Source organism: Aedes aegypti, chromosome 2, assembly GCF_002204515.2.
Source record: "Aedes aegypti strain LVP_AGWG chromosome 2, AaegL5.0 Primary Assembly, whole genome shotgun sequence".
Classification (NCBI taxonomy): domain Eukaryota; kingdom Metazoa; phylum Arthropoda; class Insecta; order Diptera; family Culicidae; genus Aedes; species Aedes aegypti.
The window spans coordinates 305,711,773-305,732,087 of record NC_035108.1 but is presented as its reverse complement, the minus strand read 5'-3'; the positions used below and the strand labels follow the sequence as shown (position 1 = coordinate 305,732,087).

At 36.7% G+C, this 20,315-nt stretch overlaps 1 protein-coding gene across 1 annotated transcript; it reads right to left on the bottom strand.

The window, feature by feature from the left end:
• Window positions 1–1,083: 1,083 nt before the first annotated feature.
• Window positions 1,084–18,458, bottom strand: LOC5563806 (melanization protease 1). Its single transcript, XM_001648040.2, has 4 exons — window positions 18,111–18,458; window positions 2,074–2,333; window positions 1,816–2,012; window positions 1,084–1,759 (listed from the first exon to the last, which is right to left on the bottom strand). The coding sequence occupies exons 1-4, from the start codon at window positions 18,333–18,335 to the stop codon at window positions 1,353–1,355; spliced, it is 1,089 nt and encodes a 362-aa protein (XP_001648090.1). The 5' UTR covers window positions 18,336–18,458; the 3' UTR covers window positions 1,084–1,352.
• Window positions 18,459–20,315: the final 1,857 nt, after the last annotated feature.

Here is a 20,315-nt window from a genome sequence, read left to right as displayed (position 1 = left end):
ATGGCAGTATGGGAGGAAACCAACATTTCCAAAAATTACCAGGAACTCAAACGTGCTTATTTGAGGCTGAAATTTTGTACAACTCATATCGCAAACTAGGTGAATAGTCAGAAAAAATTCTGATAGAAATTTCATTACTATTACATTACAAGGCTCAATTATAATCTCAATGTGACTGTTATGCGGTTATAATTACCAATGTGACAAAACAACTTGGTATTTTTTTCGAATTTTCTAGAACAAACTCACTAATTTAAGTAAGTTTATCGAAAGTATTTATCATTTGATGACACTCCATGGTATTAACTCCATTTTGTCAAAAATGTCGAATGTGACTGTTATGCAGTTATGGGCAGTATAGGAGTTAAAATTATTTTGCTACTGTTGGCACGAATACCCGGTAAGTTGGGGAATAATCCATACAAAATTCAAAATCTATGCTTTTCACCACTAATTTAAATACAGTTCGTTGAATTGTTTTTGTATTGTACAACAATACGCGAATTGTTAATCAGGACAATACATGAACAATATATCGTATTGTATTTTTAAAATGTATGTATGAGAAAATATCTATATTTCAATTGTTACGGTACTTAACCACCCATACATTATATTGGAAAAATATCATATACCATACAGTGAACTATTCAAAACAATATATTGTACTGTAACTGTATTGTCATTTTACATATACTGTATTGTGTTTCCAATATATTGAATGGTAATGTTACAATTCGTTTTATTGTTTTTGTATTGTATTTTTTATCTGGGTTGGATTGCCATAATTGATTATACTATTAAATAATTTATTCCTCGGTAGAATGAACCTAGAACATTGAAGTACTATATGATCAGTATCTTCATAAGATTCACCACGTTCACATAGATTTGAATCCACAATATTGATACGATATAAATGATTGTTACAAATATAATGATTTGAAATCAGTCGCGAAAATGAACAAATAAATGTTCTGGTTCCTTTGTGCTTTATATTGTGAATAACTGCATGTCAAAAAAGTTCAGCTGCTTAGAGTGCCGAGACGTAAGTTCACCTATTTTTGACATTTGCAATTTACGATGTTTTTTAAATGTTATTCTAGAATTATTAAAATTTGCTCACAAAAGCAAATGTAGATCTGCTATACAGTAGAGGAATTTCTTTGATTGAATTAAGATTCTTAATACGCTTCCTGAGAAGGTGTTTATCACATTTGGTTTCTTATCTTCAAATAATTGAAATATGCTTTAATTTGCTGAAAGTAATAAATAGCATAACACATAAACTCTGCAAATTCTAATGGTTAAACATTTTGTTGTGAACCAAGCTAAACAAATATGCAATTAATTTATATTAAATTGTCTATAATCCAATCTAAGTAGTGCGAAACTTTGGTATAAATTCCAGGTTCAGCTTCCGTGCCGCAGGACGCAACCCCGTACGAAACGATCCCATATATCACAAATCCAGTCCTGCCAAAGTACTGAAGTGGCCCACCGCTGTCCCCATGGCAGTTGTCCGCCTTGTCGTCATCGGCTCCGGCACAAACTTGACTTTGGTCCACCGACCAGACAGTGTTCAAACGTCTCAGGGTTTGATTGCACTCGGTAAGGCCTACAATCGGTATGTGAGCGTATCGCAGCTGATCGGATATCTTATTGGCGAGCTCGGTGTAACCCCATCCTGAAACTGTCATCTTTCTGGGCAGAGACTTAACGGCTATCTCTGGCAACGGCAAACAAATGGGACGTACACCTGAAAGGAGAAATTTGGTTAATTTTGACGCTTCTTTGTGAAAGTCAGTCTCTTACTGTCACTGAGCTGCGCAGCGTATTTCAACCTCACCAGCGCAATGTCGTTCTTCTTCTGACTTGCACTGTACTTTCTCCTCAAGAATTTGTCCACCGGGATGTCCTGCGGAGGATCAGCACAATCTTCTTCTTCTCCCGGATATTGATTGCAGTCCACATCTTGGGAGAGGTCCGTTTCTCCGAGCCGCACGGACCAGCTGTTGAATACAAATATATCAATGAAAACCCATTGTATCCTTCACGAATAGCCGAACTTACACTTGGATGAAACCACAGTGAGCTGCCGTGAGGACGTAGCGTTCCGCAATAAGACTACCTCCGCAATGGAAGGTCCCGTCGAAACCCCGGAGCAGTGCCATCCACGGAAATTCAAACACTTCGGCTACTTTCCCGTTGGCAATTCGTGGCTTGGATTGCTTGCCACATTCTCGCAAATCTAACAAATCGCGTCCTTTCTTGACCTTTGACGTGGAATGGTCTGCAAACCCCTCGGATGTGCTGCAGCAGACCTGGTGAATCTGGAAAGAGGGTGAGTGGAAGATAATTTTTAGCACTAATATTACAGTTTGAGCACGGACAGAGGGTGTCCACCCAACTGTTCAAGGAAGCACATTGAAAACGTGGAAAGAAGATTATAAGGGCCTTTTGAACGTCGCACCAATCATTTGTTGCAATTTTTCAGATAGGAAAACAAAATCAGAAGCAATTATGTTATCTGACGAAGGTACATTTCAGCGATTTTTCGTTGATGAAGAGACGCTGCTAAAATGGTGTGTATCCGCAGCAACATAAGCATAAGTATCTCTGTTCAAATAAAATAACATGGAATGTTTAATATGCGTCGAATATTTGGAAACATAAAATCAAAAACTTTTTTGTAATCCTCTTCAGATGACTTCGTCCTTGAGCAGAAAGAACAGTGTCATCCGCGACCAATAATATTTGATATTCCTCATGTAATTAAGGTATGTCAGATGTATATTAATGCCAAAATGTTACCCGTAACGCGGGTAGATCACCTTCTCGTGGTGCGTTATAGGGTAATATACCAATTTGAACCCTAGTCTCATCTTGTTTTCGGGCTAGGGTAATATGTTCTGGTAATTCAAGGATTCGCGGTACAAAGTCCTTGTTACTGGCAACAGTTTCTGAAAATTAATCTTTTTTACCTAGCAGATGGTTAAAGACTCGGAGTTGGTCAGTCCCGAGACTACACTTGAAGCCAGAATAACAATTATGAGTATTAATTCAACAAGGACTGTAAGTACTGGTTATTCAAGGACTCACGTTAATTCTGATTACAAAGCAAATGTTCCCTAGTATTTTTCTGGGACTCAACTAAAAGCGAAACAAGGATGGGACTAGAGCTCCGTTGCATGGTCAAATATCAGTAGTACCGATTTGGTTTCTCAGAAAATTAATAGATTATGTTTGCTAAGGGGCGCGCCTTCGCTGAGATGTAAATTTCTATGAAGGGTGTAAATAGCGGGACCTTTTCATCATAGTCGTTTTTTATCGATATCTGAGATGCCCATAACTGCATATTTGTAACATTCGACAAAAGTAGGCATTGAGTAAATGGGGTACCAAGTTTGTAGTTCACTGCAGTATGGGAGGAAACTAAAATTTCAAAAAATCATTAAGAATTCAAAAGAGCTTATTTGAGGCTGAAATTTTGCACAACTCATACCGCATATTGGGTGAATAGACAGAAAATTATTCTGATAAAAATTTCATTGCTACTACATTATGAGGCTCATGTATAATCTCAATGTGACTGTTATGCGGTTACATTTGCCAGTGAGACAAAACAACTTGGTATTTTTTTCGAATTTTCTAGAACAAACTCACAGCTTTTAGTAAGTTGATCGAAAGTATTTATCATTTGATGACTCTCCCCGGTATTAACTCCAATTTGTCAAAAATGTCGAATGTGACTGTTATGCAGTTATGGGCAGTGAGGAATCAAAACAAGAACTGTACAGAAATCGATGTTTCATTACCTATCAATGGAAATGGAGTAATGCGACATGCACTATACACTAAGGATACGGGTAATGCCACAATAGATCTAAATACTGGTCGCAGTGGCGCATCCGAACAGAGAGAAAAAAAAGCTTGAGATCAGCTTGCTATGAGCGCACAAAAATATCCGCGCGCTTGAGTACGTGCTATGGTGAGACACATTTGTTTAGATCTCTTGTAGCAATATACCAGCTCAAACGATCACATCTGCCCTGGCTCATGCGGTGTATCATGAGAAAACTTCAATGTGACAGCGCATTTGAGACTCGCAGGCGAAACATTCAGAAGCAAGGAAAAGGGATTAAACCATGGATTAAACTGCCCGCAAGCAGCATTTTCATTCAACGTGGTGGGGATTAGAGTTACATATTTCTCAAGAGCACATAAATGTACTGACGAGCCTCCAACCAAACCGTCTCTCTGCTCATCGGAATCCTAGTGTGCTGCGCTAGACGGAGGCTCACGAAAATTCTAAAAGCGCGCGCTAGGTGATGTGCTACGGCTAACCATCGGTATCCAAGTTGTGAAACAACTGCTTAGTAACGAAGAGCCTCTACAACTATTTTCGCCTCATTATGCAGGTGTCTAGATGGTCTACATGATATGGTCGAAGACTCGCGATCCAAGAGTTACAATTTCGATTATCGTTGAAAACTTTTGTAATCTCTTCAATTATTGCGCTGAATTTTAAACAGCACATGTGACGGAGCGCATGAGACCGCGGTGAGACACATCTCAAGAAAAATGAGACGCACCAAAAAAGGTCTCACAATGTACAGCGCACCCGTATAACATAATATAACGTAATAATAATTTTTGCAATTTCTCATCGTAATAGGCTGTTTTTCATCACGCCAATCTGTCATGAAATGGCCTACTTTCCTGCACTGATGTATGCAGTGCGGGAATAGTCATTACCTAACTGAAACCAGTGCTGTAATGATTCATTACGCAACGCTTTCTCATTACGCAACTGTTTTGAGTTGCGTAATGAATCATTACACAACAATTTTTCAGAAATTGTGAAATGATGGTGAATGCATCCTGATATAATTTCTGATACCCTCAAGTGCTCTTCTACGAAATTGCAAAAAATGTTGTACGTAACTCGTTGCAGAACTCGATTTTTACAGCACTCGTCGTAATTATCCTACTCGGCAAGCCTCGTAGGATAAATTCACGACTCGTGCTGTAAAAATCATCATTCTGCAACTTGTTCCGTAAACTACTATTCTCAGCGTTCATGTAAACACATTTTTGCAATTTCTCATCGTAATAGGCTGTTTTTCATCATGCCAATCTGTCTGAAATGGCCTACTTTCCTGCACTGAAGTATGCAGTGCGGGAATAGTCATTACGCAACTAAAACCAGTGCTGTAATGATTCATTACGCAACGCTTTCTCATTACGCAACTGTTTTGAGTTGCGTAATCAATCATTACACAACAATTTTTCAGAAATTGCAAAATGATGGTGAATGCATTCCGATATAATTTCTGATACCCTCGAGTGGTCTTCTATGAAATTGCAAAAAATGCTGTACGTAACTTGTTGCAGAACTCGATTTTTACAGCACTCGTCGTAAAATTTACAACTCGTGCTGTAAAAATCATCATTCTGCAACTTGTTCCGTAAACTACTATTATCACATTAAAATTGGATCCTGTGTTTCAGTTTTCTTTGTTACTAAAACAATACTTATTACTTATACTACTAAAATTATGGAAGGCAGGAAAGGGTGTGCTGCAGGCAAGTGAGAAAGATGACATTTTGGTAGCTTACGAAAATATTCGCTTTTCTTAGCAGTTTCGTAGCGGTATAAAGGTAGTTGAGATGCTCTGAAATTAAAACAAGTTGAGAATTTAAAATGCTTGTTAACAGTTAAAAAGATTTGAATAGCAGTTCTTTTGCTAATTTGAGACACCTAAGCAATCAGTATGCTACATTAGGGCAGTATGCATATGAAATGCTCTCAGAAGACTGATTTATGGCTTATTCAAATGCTTATTGGTTACCTGGGTATGAATCCCAGCTGGACGGTCGAATCTGTGTTCATGTGGATGTTCTCTGGGATCTGTCCGAAGGTCATATGAGACATTTCCATAATTATTTTGCACGGATCAAACAAAACTAGAATGTTTGTAACTGAATCATGAACCGTTAGTATATTCCGACCTTTTCAACTCATTTGGAACAATTCCGGCAGGTTCCGGATTCCCTGGAGCCGGTCCCAGGGGTATCAGTTGGGGACCAAAGTTTAATCAGCACAAATCATATCATGCAATACGTTAATCTTCAAGATTTTGCTATATAAGTATAAAACTATGCATATTGAGTAATTGTATGCAACATAGGACCATCTACAAGTACTTCCGAAATACCCTAGAGCCGATTTCGAGACCCTGGAAAAGGACATCAATCCGATGATTGCAAATTTTTATCATGTGGAACACTAAACTTAGAGTTTTTCCACTAATTTGCAACATAGGGTCAGAGTAGTGTTTGAAACTTTGCTCGCGTCAAATTATTTATCATGGTCAAATCCCTTATCAAAGTGAATCCTGTGACCCAACGATCCTCCCCATTAACAAACATCCCTCTCAGTAACCTTTTTGGAGATGCAGAGGCAAACACGGTCTCCAAATAGCAAAGGTTACACACTAACATTCCTTCATCCAATCCCACTTGACTGCAAGGACGTGGCCGGCACCGTTATTGACCCTGTATATATTCCCACTGAAAAAAAAAATTGAAGATTGATGTGTCGTAAGATATGGTTTCCAATCATCGGATGGGTGTCCTCTTCCAGAGTCCCAGAATCGGCTCTGGGGTATTCCTGAAGTACTTGTAGAATGTCCAATATTGCATAAAATTACTCAATATGCATTGTATTATACTCTCGTCTTCAGATCTTGAAGATTCATGTGTCGTTTGATATGGTTTGTGCTGATTAAATTTTGGTACGTAATTAATGCGTCAGGAATCGGTTCCAGGGAATCCGGAACCGGCCAGAATGGTTCCAAATGAGTCGGAATATACTAATGGTTTACGATTCAGTAGCAAACGCTCTAGTTTTGTTTGATCCGTAAAAAACAAATTATGGAAATGTCTCAAATGACCTTCAGACAGATCCCACGGAACATCCATACAAATCCGGAACGGGCCGTTTGGCTGGGATTCCCAGTACAGGTCACAAAACTTGAATAGTGTTGTGTCAAAATTTTCTTGAAATCGGCTGAGATTTATGCAAATTAGAACCAAATATCGCGAAAATTATGGTATAAAAATAGGTCAGAGGGTTTAGTAAAATACGTGTTATCAGTTTTAACGTTTATTGAGTTATGGTCCTTAATCAGTCTAATGAATAGAAATATTAGTAGTAGAACGCTAGAAGCGCTGTTCTCACAAAACTGATTTTAATTATTATTACCTTAAATTATGGTTTTTCATTGTTTGTTCAACACCATGTCGTTGTTTTGGTTTTTATAATTAATTTGACACTTTGATTCCCGGTACTCACGCTGTCAGTTCGTGGCAAACTAGATGTTGGTAACTCGAAAAGTAGCGACATTAGCATTCTTAGGTTAATGCTTCTACTGTCTAATGTCAGGTCTTGTCTAAGTCTTGGCCTACTTAAGATTGGGAGTAGCTTAGTGTAATGTAATTACTTAATATCTGAATACTACAGAGGGTCAACGCATGCCAGTACTTGTTTTAAAAATATATTACTTGCAAAATCTGCATTTTCAAATGAAATTTTGAAGATTTATCCAAATAAAAATATCATTGTTACTCTTGATTACGGTAATTATTTATCAATCAGAAACATTTGTTAACTGCAAAGTAAATATGTTAAGTTCAGCGTATGTAATAAATAATTCAGTGGGGCCCAGATAGCCGTAGCGGTAAACGCGCAGCTATTCAGCAAGACTAAGCTGAGGGTCGTGGGTTCGAATATCACCGGTCGAGGTTCTTTTCGGGTTGGAAATTTTCTCGACTTCCCTGGGCATAGAGTATCTTCGTACCTGCCACACGATATACGCATGCAAAAATGGTCATTGGCATAGTAAGCTCTCAGTTAATAACTGTGGAAGTGCTCATAAGAACACTAAGCTGAGAAGCAGGTTTTGTCCCAGTGGGGACGTAATGCCAGAAAGAAAGAAGAATAAATAATTCAGGTGCCTGAAGCTACTATGGGAGAATACAAAATAATTGATTAAGTGGGTAATTAGGTAGCTTAACCATCTTGAAGTTTGTATGGGAAAGTAGGTCAACTGTACCGTAAATTCGGGTGAAATTGATCAGTAGGGTGACATTGATCACTGTGTTACTCGATTTTATGTCTTCCTAATGGAGCACAAATATCAATATAACCTGCAGTGAATGAACGTTGTTTGTCGTAAGTATGTCCAAATTGTGTGTTGTGAAGTTTTTTTGCGTTCAAAAATGTTTATTGATATGAAAATCATGTAAAATTTCAAAATCTTGTACGGTGCAGTGTTGACAAACATCAATAAACTTCTAGGTCTAGACAAGGATTTGGACATGGTATAATCCTGAAAGTTTGTAAGGATACTAAAGATATATCCCCAAACTAGATTTCATAACCAAAACTCGTACCAGTTCGTTGATTTGGTTGAAATAATTGAATTTCTGTAATATATCAAGAAATTCCTTAGCGAATTGCATACATTTAGGCGTTTTCTGCGTTATTCTTGAAATTATTATTAACATTCATTATTTCTATAAATATTGTATTGTTAAGAATTTGGCAAGCATATTCGGATTCAGGAAGCTCAAATTCATTATGTAAAGTTGTTTTGAAAACTAACAATAATGGCTTTGATAAGTGATCAATTTCACCCCGAAATGAGATCTCCCGATTTTTTTATGTTAGACATATTTTTTAGCACAAAATAACATTTGTTACAAAATTTCGGTACTTGAGTCAATGAGGCTCACCTTCATACTTGTTTTCCTGCATTCAGTTGTTTGGCATTGTCAACATTATTGAAATCAGACAAGAAAAACCTTGAAAAGTGATCAATTTCACCCGAAATTACGGTACACACAAATAGCTTGATTTCAATGTTTTGCCATTAAAGTTCAAACATCGCCAAACTTAAAATTGCACATGAAAAAAAAGCACGAACAAAAATTTTAAAGGAGAACGAAAAGTGATATCACCAGTCATGTTTCAAGGCTTGTGGAAAAGGGGGGGGGGGGCACTTAATTTAAACAGTCATTAACTGAGAGCTTTCGTTGCAAATGATACCATTCTGCATTCGGAAGTAGGCATTACTCATAGCATGATCCCAAGCAACACAATTTGTTGCAAATCAAGTTACAATTATCTCTTGAAACGGATCAGAGTTGTCAATTGTTGAAAATATGACTTAAAAGTTTTTAAGTTAAAACTGCACTGAATGGTAAAGCAAACACGTAATTTAAGTTGTAGTGAAATTGCTTATTGGTTGCAAAATACTTAGGAAAAAACTTAACAAAAATATAAACGAGAGTTGAACTTCCGACCTCAAGATCATAAATCAGCTCCTCTACTTACTGCTTCATCAGCTCTTCGAACAATTGCTTCGCCAATGGACTATAAAAGCGACCACACTACCGACAAATGAAAGCTTGTTGCTTATTACTTTACTGTCCCTTAGCAATACAAATTCATTACTGGCGAAATTAGGCCACACCTCGTAAGGTGCAACTCAACCTTATTGCAACTGGAATAAAACGAACAATCTTCTAGCTGTCAAACAAGTGCAACTTTCGTTCGACCGGGAAGAATCTTCATGAGTTGTGAATATGGAAGCGCAACTTACAATGCAATGAGCTCAAGTTGCGGATGCTTTAAAAATGAGAGTAATTTGCGAAAATGAAATTGAAATCGGTAGGAAACTTAACGAGCTTATGGTGAAGCAGTTTGGAATCCAATTTCCAAGATTGCACTAAAGCTTCAACTGCACTTATCTCTCGGAACTGGAAGTACCGTCGATGGGGGTGACAATGGGTCTAGGGGGTGACAATGGGTTTAGGGGGTGAGATTGAGTCAAAACGGAAAAAATTGATTTATGAAATATTTCAGCTAATAACGCTGTTGTTACTTAAATTAAAAAAAAAAAAAACATATGTTAGGGAAGATATCATTACCCATAATTCATCACAATATACATTTTTAGAAATAATAGTTTTTGTTTACTATATCAATAAACTTGTATGTTGAAATTAGATAAAATTATATATATTTTCAGGAATCTATTTGATTTTTCCACAAAAATTTCATTTTTCTCGGTACGATGTCTAAAACATCCAAAATGGGGTTGAGATTGGGTCAAGCAAGAACGATAGTAAATAAAATTGCAAGTCCACTTTTTTGACATTTTACGGTGTTGGATGTTTTCTTTTTTCATTAAGATGTGTTCATTCTTTCTAAATACAGCATCTCTTGAAAATCAAACAAGTCTACTTGAGTATTCCGAGCATTAAATAACATTGCAACGCATTTTGACAACTAGCATCTGTGTTTCGTGCGCAACAACGTCGTAAAATTTTATCAAATGGGTTTTTTTTTAATTTAATTATTTATCAGTGTTTTCATATTATAGAAACATCTCACGAAAGTACAAATGAGTGGGATCGCTGAAATATTGGGATTATGACGTCAACATCTGCCTGAAATGTATTGATCGTGGAATGTCGCATCGAAGTTTAACTATTTGCGAAGGTTTAAAATAATCACGGTTTCAGTACACCTTTGGCGAAACTGAATTGGCTTTATGGCAAAAGGGATGAGACTTTGAAGACAATTTGAGGGAAAAATCAAGAAAATTTATGTAAACTTGACGATAAATGTTGGGTTTACATATGTTTTCCCATAGCTCTTAATTTTTTTTGTTAAAATCGTTCTTTTAAGTCGGTTTATAATACTTGTGAAACATTTTAGATATCTTTTCGTTTGTTTGCATCGTATTTCATCAATATTTTTCAGCAATGAATGGTTTTGCAATCACATTCTCAAAAACAAGTTATTTCAATTACAGTGACCCAATGTCACCCCCTCTATGGGGTGAGATTGGGTCATTTTTCATTCACTTTTTTTTTTTTTTTTTTTTTTTTTTTTTATTTATTAGGCACTCCGTGCACTTGGCCACTACTATGCCGAGGATCATATTTACAGAATCTATTTATATCCTAGTTCTTATTGCTATTTCTCCCACACCGAGCAGGTAGAGGAGAGTGCTGCCGTTGGTCCAATCCATATCCATATCGAAGTCCATTGGTGTGCGGTGGTTCATTTTGCCATGTATATGTGTCGTTTGAGGCAACAGCCTTACAAAGAGGGTCAAGGTGTCTCAGTCACCATCCAATACTGACGAAGGATGGATGTGTTCCCCTATACACAGTCCTTCGTGCGGCGTCTTCTGGTGGCTGGACGGAGTTTTTTGTGTGGGGGGATTGGGAATCGAACCCATGACCTTCCGCTTACGAAGCGAAACCGTAACCTCGAGGCTACGAGACCCCCCATTTTTCATTCACTTGTAGTGCCGCTGTGAATAAATATTTTTCTTTAATTTTTTAAACAGTTGTTAATGTACCATCAAAGTACATACACACCAAATTTGAAGTTTATTGGAGCTAAATTGCGATAGTTATTCAATGCTTTAATTTATGCATCTTTGAAACCATTTTTGAAAACCATCTCTTCGAAAGATGTTTCTCGTACTAAGGTACGGCGGAGTAAGTGAATACATTTTTTGGGTTGAAAATTGGCAGTTCAGTCTACTGAATTAATCAAAAACAACTATATGTTTTCGTTATCCGATGTTTCGGTCCTTATTGGACCTTTTTGAAGGATTCGAATAAGGATTCAATAAGGACCGAAACGTCGGATAACGAAAACATATAGTTGTTTTTGATTAATTCAGTAGACTGAACTGCCAATTTTCAACCCAAAACATCCAATATACAGTCGACCAACCAGTAAGTGAATACAGAAAAATCAAAAGTTAACTCTAACTTATTGTTCAGCTAATGTGATTAATGAAGATTAAGCTTTTTTTTATGAGTAACAAATCAGAGACTAACCTACTGCAAATCATATTTTATTGCCTAACTAATATCAGCAAATTGGAAGGACTGAAAAAATATCATCGATATAGGGAGAGATCTGAGACAGAGACTAGACAATACGTATTTCTATTGTCGCCTATCACCCCTGACTGGTCCGCAAAACAGCGTTGCCAGAAATGTTTATTGTACGGCAGCATCGGCACATTATCTGTTCTACTCTCTTTCTGAATTTCATGACTCGATGGGACCATACTGAAAAAAATGTCATGGTTATTATATTCCCCTAAAACAGCTTTCCATAGCAATTTGGTTCAACGACTCGATATTTCCATGAGTCGATGGTCCCTTAAAATATCGACTCATGGAAGTTTTACGTTATTTAATACATGGAACCCCTATTCCCGTAGCGGTAAACGCGCAGCTATTCAGCAAGACCAAACTGAGGGTCTTGGGATCAAATCACACCGGTTGAAGTTCTTCTCGAATTGGAAATCTTCTCGACTTCCCAGAGCACAGAGTATCTCATGATTGCCAGGTTTTGTCCCAGTAAAGTGGGAAAGAAGAAGAGTACCGTAAAATCGGGTGTAATTCATCAGAAGGGTGAAATTGATCATCGTATCACACGATTTTATTTATTCGTAATTTAGCACAAATATCAATGTAAGCTGCAGTAAATGAACGTTGCTTGTCAGTGCGCATCGTACCTTCGTGCTGTGCGTACACGAATTCTCTCTGCTCTTGGAAGTTTTCTTAAAAACTACCTAAAGCAATAAAACAGTACTTTTCAGTGCTAAAATTAAAAACGGTACTTTTCAGTGCTACTAAAACAGTACTTTTCAGTACTATTTTCTACTATTGATCCCTTTACGATCCTTGTTTGGACCCGTGCCTTCGATTTTTCGTTGAACCCGTTGGCGAAAGCTAGCGGTGGTAATTCTTCTTGGACACCGTCTTGGGAAAAAACCTTTCGAAGGTCACGTCTTCTTCCGTTTATTAATTAAACATGGTATCAACAACAAACAAAAGGAAGGGTGAATCTCTGAATTCACTACTTCCTTCCAAAAAAGTGGGTTTTAAAACTGTCACTACACGTGGCAAGAATGGAAGAAAGGACGTTTCCCCGGAATGCGAAATTTCTTCCAAGGGTGAAATGAATAATTGTATCGAAATGAGCAATCAGTTCGATGCTCTAGACAAATTTTCCGAACACCAAATCGAAGCAGCCTCTAGCACAGGCTCTTTGATTCAAGTGAGGAAGCAAAAAGTGCCGCCTATCGTGGTCAGTTGTTCCGAATTTGGGGGATTTAGGCAGGAGATCTTGAACTCCATTAGGGGAATCAAGGTTTCCTTCCAAATCGCAAAGAAAGAAGACTGTCGCGTTTTGCCGGAAACTCTTAAAGATCGTGAGCTTCTTCTCAAACATCTTGAAGAGAAGAAGCACAAATTTTTTACTTATGACGACAAAACTGAACGTTTGTTCAAAGTTGTCTTGAAAGGTCTCTCAAGTGACTATAAATCACCTGAAGAGATCAAAAATGCAATAAATGATTTACTTGGATTTTCCCCAGTCCAAGTAATCATTATGAAAAAGAAAACCCAATCTGGCATTGTTCGGAAAAGGGCTTTCTCAAGAATTTTATTTAGTTCACTTTAACAAAAAAGAACTAAATAATATTAAAGCTTTAGAAAAAGCAAAACTTTTGTTTGATGTCCGTGTGACATGGGAACATTTCCAGAAACCTGGAGGAAATTACCAGAACCCCACTCAGTGCCGTCGGTGCCAAAAGTGGGGTCATGGTACAAAAAATTGTCGCATGGATGCTAAATGCATGATTTGCGGAGGTTCTTCTCACGCCAAAGACGTCTGTCCAGTAAAGGAAGATACCACTAAATTCATATGTTGTAATTGCGGGGCTAACCATAAGTCCAATTTTTTGAATTGTCCTTCGCGCAAAAGGGTCATTGAGGCTCGTGCCAGGCAGATGAAAGACAATATCCGTTACGATAACGGTCGTTTCCGGAATCTGCCTGGTAGAGTATCGAACAATGCTCATTTTTCAGTTAACGATCGCTTGATCATGAATCATACCCATCAGGAAGATCATAATCATGCTCATTCACAAACTAATTTTAATCCGTCGGGTAGCCGTTCGAATCTTTCTATTTCGAATGTATCTACCCACGGTAAATCCTTTGCCGATATCGTAGCAGGAAATTTGAACTCCTCCCCTGTTCGATCCATGGGTACCCATTCTACTTGTTTCAAATCAAATGGAAAAAAACCCTACCGCCACAGGTAATTCCGCTTCTTCGTCTACCGAAAATTCTAATGGGAAATCACATGACATGTCTGCCTCTGATTTTAATTTTCTAACTGAACAATTGAATCTAATGATTGATGCAATGTTCAAAGCCATCACTATGACTGAAGCAGTCCAAGTAGGTGTAAAATTTACAAATCAAATTGTTATTGGATTACGTTTTTCTAATGGATCCAAATAATAATTTAAATATTTTAAATTGGAATGTTCGTTCTCTGAATGGTAAAGAGGACGAGCTGTTTAATTTTCTTACGGTCAAAAACGTGCATATAGCAGTTATTACCGAAACGTTATCAAAACCTGGATCTAAACTCAAAAGAGATCCTAACTTTTTTGTTTATCGTAATGATCGACTTGATGGGGCATGTGGGGGAGTTGCAATCATCACTCGTAGGCGTATAAAACATCAACTGTTTTCATCATTTGAAACTAAAGTTTTTGAAACTTTAGGTGTTTCTGTTGAAACACAGTTTGGTAAATATACTTTCATAGCTGCCTATTTGCCTTTTCAATGCTCTGGGCAGCAAGTTAATTCGCTCCAAACTGACTTGCGTAAATTGACTCGCAATAAGTCAAAATTTTTTGTCATTGGTGACTTTAATGCCAAACATCGGTCATGGAATAATTCTCAAAGTAATTCCAACGGCAGAATTTTATTTGATGAGTGCTCTTCAGGATATTTTTCAATTCAATACCCTGATAGCCCCACATGTTTTTCCTCTTCTAGAAATCCATCTACAATTGATTTGGTCTTAACCGACTCTAGTCATCTTTGTAGCCAACTGATTACTCATGCTGATTTTGATTCTGATCATGTCCCTGTTACATTTCAAATATCCCAAGAAGCGATTCTCAATCCTATCAGCTCCACTTTCAATTATTTACGAGCCGACTGGAATATACATAAAACGTATGTTGACTCTAATCTTGATGTTAACATTTCTTTAGAAACTAAACTTGATATTGACAATGCTCTTGAAACTTTAGCAAATTTCATTGTTGAAGCCCGGAGCATTGCAATTCCAAAATGTGAAGTAAAATTTGAATCCGTGATTATAGACGATGATCTTAAACTCTTGATCCGTCTTAAAAACGTGAGGAGAAGGCAATTTCAACGCACTCGCGATCCTGCTATGAAAATTATATGGCAGGATTTGCAGAAAGAAATCAAGAAACGTTTTGCTCAATTAAGAAACAAAAATTTTGAAAATAAAATTTCTCAATTGGACCCTGGCTCTAAGCCCTTTTGGAAATTATCTAAAATCTTGAAAAAACCTCAGAAGCCAATACCGGCATTGAAAGAGGAAAACAAATTATTACTAACTAATTGCGAAAAAGCTCGTTATGCAGTTTGAAAGTGCGCACAATTTTAATTTAGGACTTACTAGTCCAATTGAAAATGAAGTTACTCAGGAGTTCGAAAATATTCTCAATCAAGAGAACGTTTTCGAAAATGCCTGGGAGACTGATTTGGGAGAAGTGAGAACTATTATTAAAAAATTCAAAAACATGAAAGCTGAATTTTCTACATCCTCATCAAGAAACTTCCAGAAAGTAGCTTATCATTTTTAGTTGATATATTTAACAAATGTTTTCAATTAGCATATTTTCCTGACAAATGGAAAAATGCTAAGGTTATTCCAATTTTAAAACCAGACAAAAATCCTGCAGAAGCTTCAAGCTATCGTCCAATCAGTTTGCTTTCCTCCATCAGTAAACTTTTTGAAAAGGTTATTTTGAACAGAATGATGGCCCACATCAACGAAAATTCAATTTTTGCCAATGAACAGTTCGGATTCCGCCATGGACATTCGACCACTCATCAACTTTTACGTGTAACAAATTTGATCCGTTCCAACAAATCTGAAGGCTATTCTACTGGTCTTGCTCTTCTAGACATAGAAAAAGCATTCGACAGTGTTTGGCATGAGGGCTTGATTGTAAAATTAAAAAACTTTAATTTCCCAACATACATTGTTAGAATAATTCAAAGTTATCTGTCAAATCGTACACTTCAGGTTAATTATCAGAACTCCAGATTTGAAAAGCTTCCTGTAAAAGCTGGTGTTCCTCAAGGCAGCATTTTGGGACCAATATTATACAATATTTTCACATCTGACTTACCTGAGCTACCTCAGGGATGTCAAAAATCTTTGTTTGCGGATGACACAGGCCTCTCCGCCAAAGGACGAAGCCTGCGTGTCATCTGTAGTCGATTGCAAAAAAGTTTGGATATTTTTTCTTCATACTTGCAAAAATGGAAGATTTCTCAAAGCTTCCAAAACTCAACTAATAATATTCCCACATAAACCAATAGCTCTTTATTTGAAACCTTCAAGTAGACATGTTGTCACGATGAGAGGGGTTCCAATAAATTAATCAGATGAAGTTAAGTATCTAGGGCTCATGCTAGATAAGAATTTAACTTTCAAAAATCACATTGAGGGCATTCAAGCCAAATGTAATAAATATGTAAAGTGTCTCTATCCCCTTAATAATAGAAAATCAAAACTATGTCTTAAGAACAAGCTGTTGATATTCAAACAAATTTTCAGGCCAGCCAAGTTGTATGCTGTACCAATATGGACTAGCTGTTGTAATACCAGGAAGAAAACTCTGCAAAGAATTCAAAATAAAATTTTGAAAATGATTCTGAGGCTTCCTCCCTGGTATAGTACCAATGAGTTACATAGAATAGCCAATGTTGAAACATTGGAACAAATGTCAAATAAAATAATCAATAATTTTAGGCAAAAATCGTTACAATCTTCTATTGCCACGATTAATGCGTTATATGTTTAGGTTAAGTTAGGTTAAGTATATTCAAAGTGTTTTTTTCTCTTATAAGCAGGTGAAATCAACTCACCTGTAAAAAATCTGAACTGCTACGGCAAATGAAATGTCATATGTTGTTAAACAAAATGTTAATTAAATCTTAAATTTGTTTTACCAAATTAGGATGATAGTGTTGTCAAATAACACAGAACACCTAGATATAAGAAATGAATGTAATGTTTGGAATGATACTAATAAAAAAAAAACCGTTGCTTGTCGTAACTATTGTAGAGTTGTGTGTTGTGAAGTTTTTTGCGTTAAAGAATGTTTATTACTATGAAAATAACGTAAAATTTCAAAATCATGCACGTTGCAGTATTGACAAACAGCTATGAACTTCTATTTATAAGCAAGGATTTGAACATGGTATAAACCTGAAATTTTGTGAGGATGCTTGAGATATATCCCCAAACCAGATTTCATCACCAAAACTCGTACCAATTAGCTCATATGGTTGAAATAATTGAATTTCTGTAAGATATCATTGAATTCCTTAGGACATTGCATACATTCAGGCGTTTTCCGCGTAAGTCTTGAAATTTAACTATTCGTTATTTATATAAATAATGCATTGTTAAGAATTTTACAAGCATATTCGGATTCAGGGAGCTCAAATTTATCATATAGAGTTGTTTTGGAAACTAACAATAATGGAATTGACAATGAGATCCTCTGATTTTTTATTTTAGATGTATTTGTTAACACTAAAATGACATTTGTTAGAAAATTTCGGTACATAAGTCGATGAGGCTCACCTTCGTACTTGTTTTCCTGCATTTAGTTGTTTGGCATTGTTAACATTATAGAAAACAGACCAGAAAAACCGTGAAAAATGATCAATTTCACCCGAAATTACGGTATTTCAAAATGGAATGATTTATTTCGTATAAGAATGTTTGACAGAAAGCAATATCATATAAGGATTTTGAAGAAGGCATGTGTTGCTTCTTGCATCCTAGTAAAAAACCTTTACATGCGAAATGTTCACACCACTCTATCACTTCGAAAACACTATCATAAAATTGTTCAACCAACCTTATTAGATCCACGCTGTTCTGATCCACAGTACATCGTTCTAGCCTCATTCAGCACTTTCTCCGGCCATGTTGAGTATGGCGTTCCGATGTACTTTTCAAAGGCTGGACAGTCACCAATTGCAGTGCACTTCTCCCGTGAAGTGCATTTCTTGAGCTGGCCAAGCACCGTTGGTAACCCCAGAAGAACACTACCAATCACTACCAAAACTATGCACCGATCCATCTTCTGATAGTTGTCTACGAAGAATTTTGTACGCACTCCACGCCCGGATGCGGCACAAGATGTTTGTAGAACTCAACGGTGCAGTGATTCAGCTTCAACTGACACCGCGATACATTGAGAAACAGGTTTTTTATAATTGATGCGGCGTTTTATCTTGTACTTATCCACTAAGCGTAAAACAGATTCCTGCCTGACATCGGGGGTGTGTGCCATGTGGTTTAATTAATGTGCGCGGATTATATTCCCTAATAGATGACACACCGGACGAGCGGACAAAAAGTTATGAGGAAATTCCCGGAAAGCCGCCGGACTTGTTTTTATGAACGAAACTGATTGTATTGATGAGTTGAACTGTTTTAAACCAGGTGGGTTATTACCAATCTTTGTCGCATTGCAATTGATTTCCAAAAAGCTGCACCGGGTATTTCCGGTTTGGGAGAGCACTTGCTTTCTTGCAGGCAGCTGGTTTGTCTCGGTCAAAAATAGTTCACGGGGAAATATTGGGATTGTATAAAACAATAGTTACAAACAACCCAGGAATAAGAAAATAAATCTCAGGACTAAGAAAATGAAAATTTTCACCTCTGGAACAAAATAACTGAATGATAATTTATGGAATTTTGATTTCACGGCTAATAAGCATACACAGCAAGCATTTTTTTTTTTCATACCTTCACCTTAAGTGTCATTTCAATCATAACATTATTTTTTTCTGTCTAGGTGTTCTGTGTTAGACAACATAATCATCCTATAGGCACGGTGCCCCGACAGACCGTTATTATGCAAAAAAATGTCCATCAAATCTGAGTACAGGGCTCGATTTCTGAGGTTATTTTGCACCTATGGGCCAATTAAAAAAAAACCCCTGGGAGGAATTTCGAGGAATCTTGATTTGAAGTTTTTGACTTAAAAATTCAATATAATCCTTATTAAAATTTTGCAATAGCACTGAAAAAACCTACTAAAACGCTCAAAAAGTTGGGCAAACTGTTCTCAACCAGTATAAATTTATACCGTTGTTATAATTAGAAATCTTTACAACTGACTTAACATACCAGAGTGGCTTAAATATGTTTTTACATATTTTTACAACCAGTAAGCTTAGTTCAATAAAATGAAATCTAAGAAATAAATTCAAATATACAATTGATATTACGTTCGAGAAACGTGAAACATTCAATGCTGAATATTATTTATTTACAGCTTATTTTTTGACTTCAACACTATATCACCAGCCCACCAAAGTCTGCCGTATTTATTTTGCTTAATAAAATTTGTTTCTTTGTACATCTGGAACTACTCTTGATGTTTACGTCTAGTTTTCCGCCGAGTATTGCCCTCACCACTTTATGTAAAAATTTCCTTTTCAACATTTCCGCCACAACAGGATTATAACTACACGGAAAACATGATTGTCATATGTCACAAGTGTTCGGAGATTGAAGTCTTGAATAACTTCAAACAAATCCCCAATAAGTATTACTTAAGGTGAGGATAAATCGAAGCCAAAGTTCAAATTTTCAAGAGCACGGATCTGGAGAATTAAATATCCGTTTGAGCTGAAAACCTAATCGATTGGTCACCACCAGCTAGTGACCAATCGATTAAGTTTTCAGTTTAAACGGATGTTTGGTTCTCCAGATCCGTGCTCTTGAAAATTACAAGTTTGGCTTCGATTCATCTTCACCTTAAGTATTAACATCACTAGGACTTACACTTACCTGCAACCATATACTTCGCTTTAATTTTTTCGAGATTCAATCTGATAGGTCGCGTTGCAATAAGTAACAAAAATCTTGCTGTTGCAGGTAATACCAAAGACTTAAAAATAAGACTTAAAGCTGATTAATCTGACAAATACAATCAAGTGTAAGAATTGTTAACAAGGAGCCTATTTTTTTGGAAAATTGCATGGAATGAAACGAGTTAAGTTGCAGAATTTACTATTCAACATTGCGTTTTGTCGCATATACTCCTTGA

What these genes read in the sequence shown, in the direction of transcription:
- LOC5563806 (XM_001648040.2), bottom strand. Translation starts at nt 18,335, where the DNA reads ATGGATCGGTGCATAGTTTTGGTAGTGATTGGTAGTGTTCTTCTGGGG. An exon ending in AACAGCGTGGATCTAATAAG is followed by an intron (nt 2,334 to 18,110) that starts GTTGGTTGAACA and finishes CCCTCTTTCCAG; the next exon opens with ATTCACCAGGTCTGCTGCAG. An exon ending in CGCTGCGCAGCTCAGTGACA is followed by an intron (nt 1,760 to 1,815) that starts GTAAGAGACTGA and finishes TTCTCCTTTCAG; the next exon opens with GTGTACGTCCCATTTGTTTG.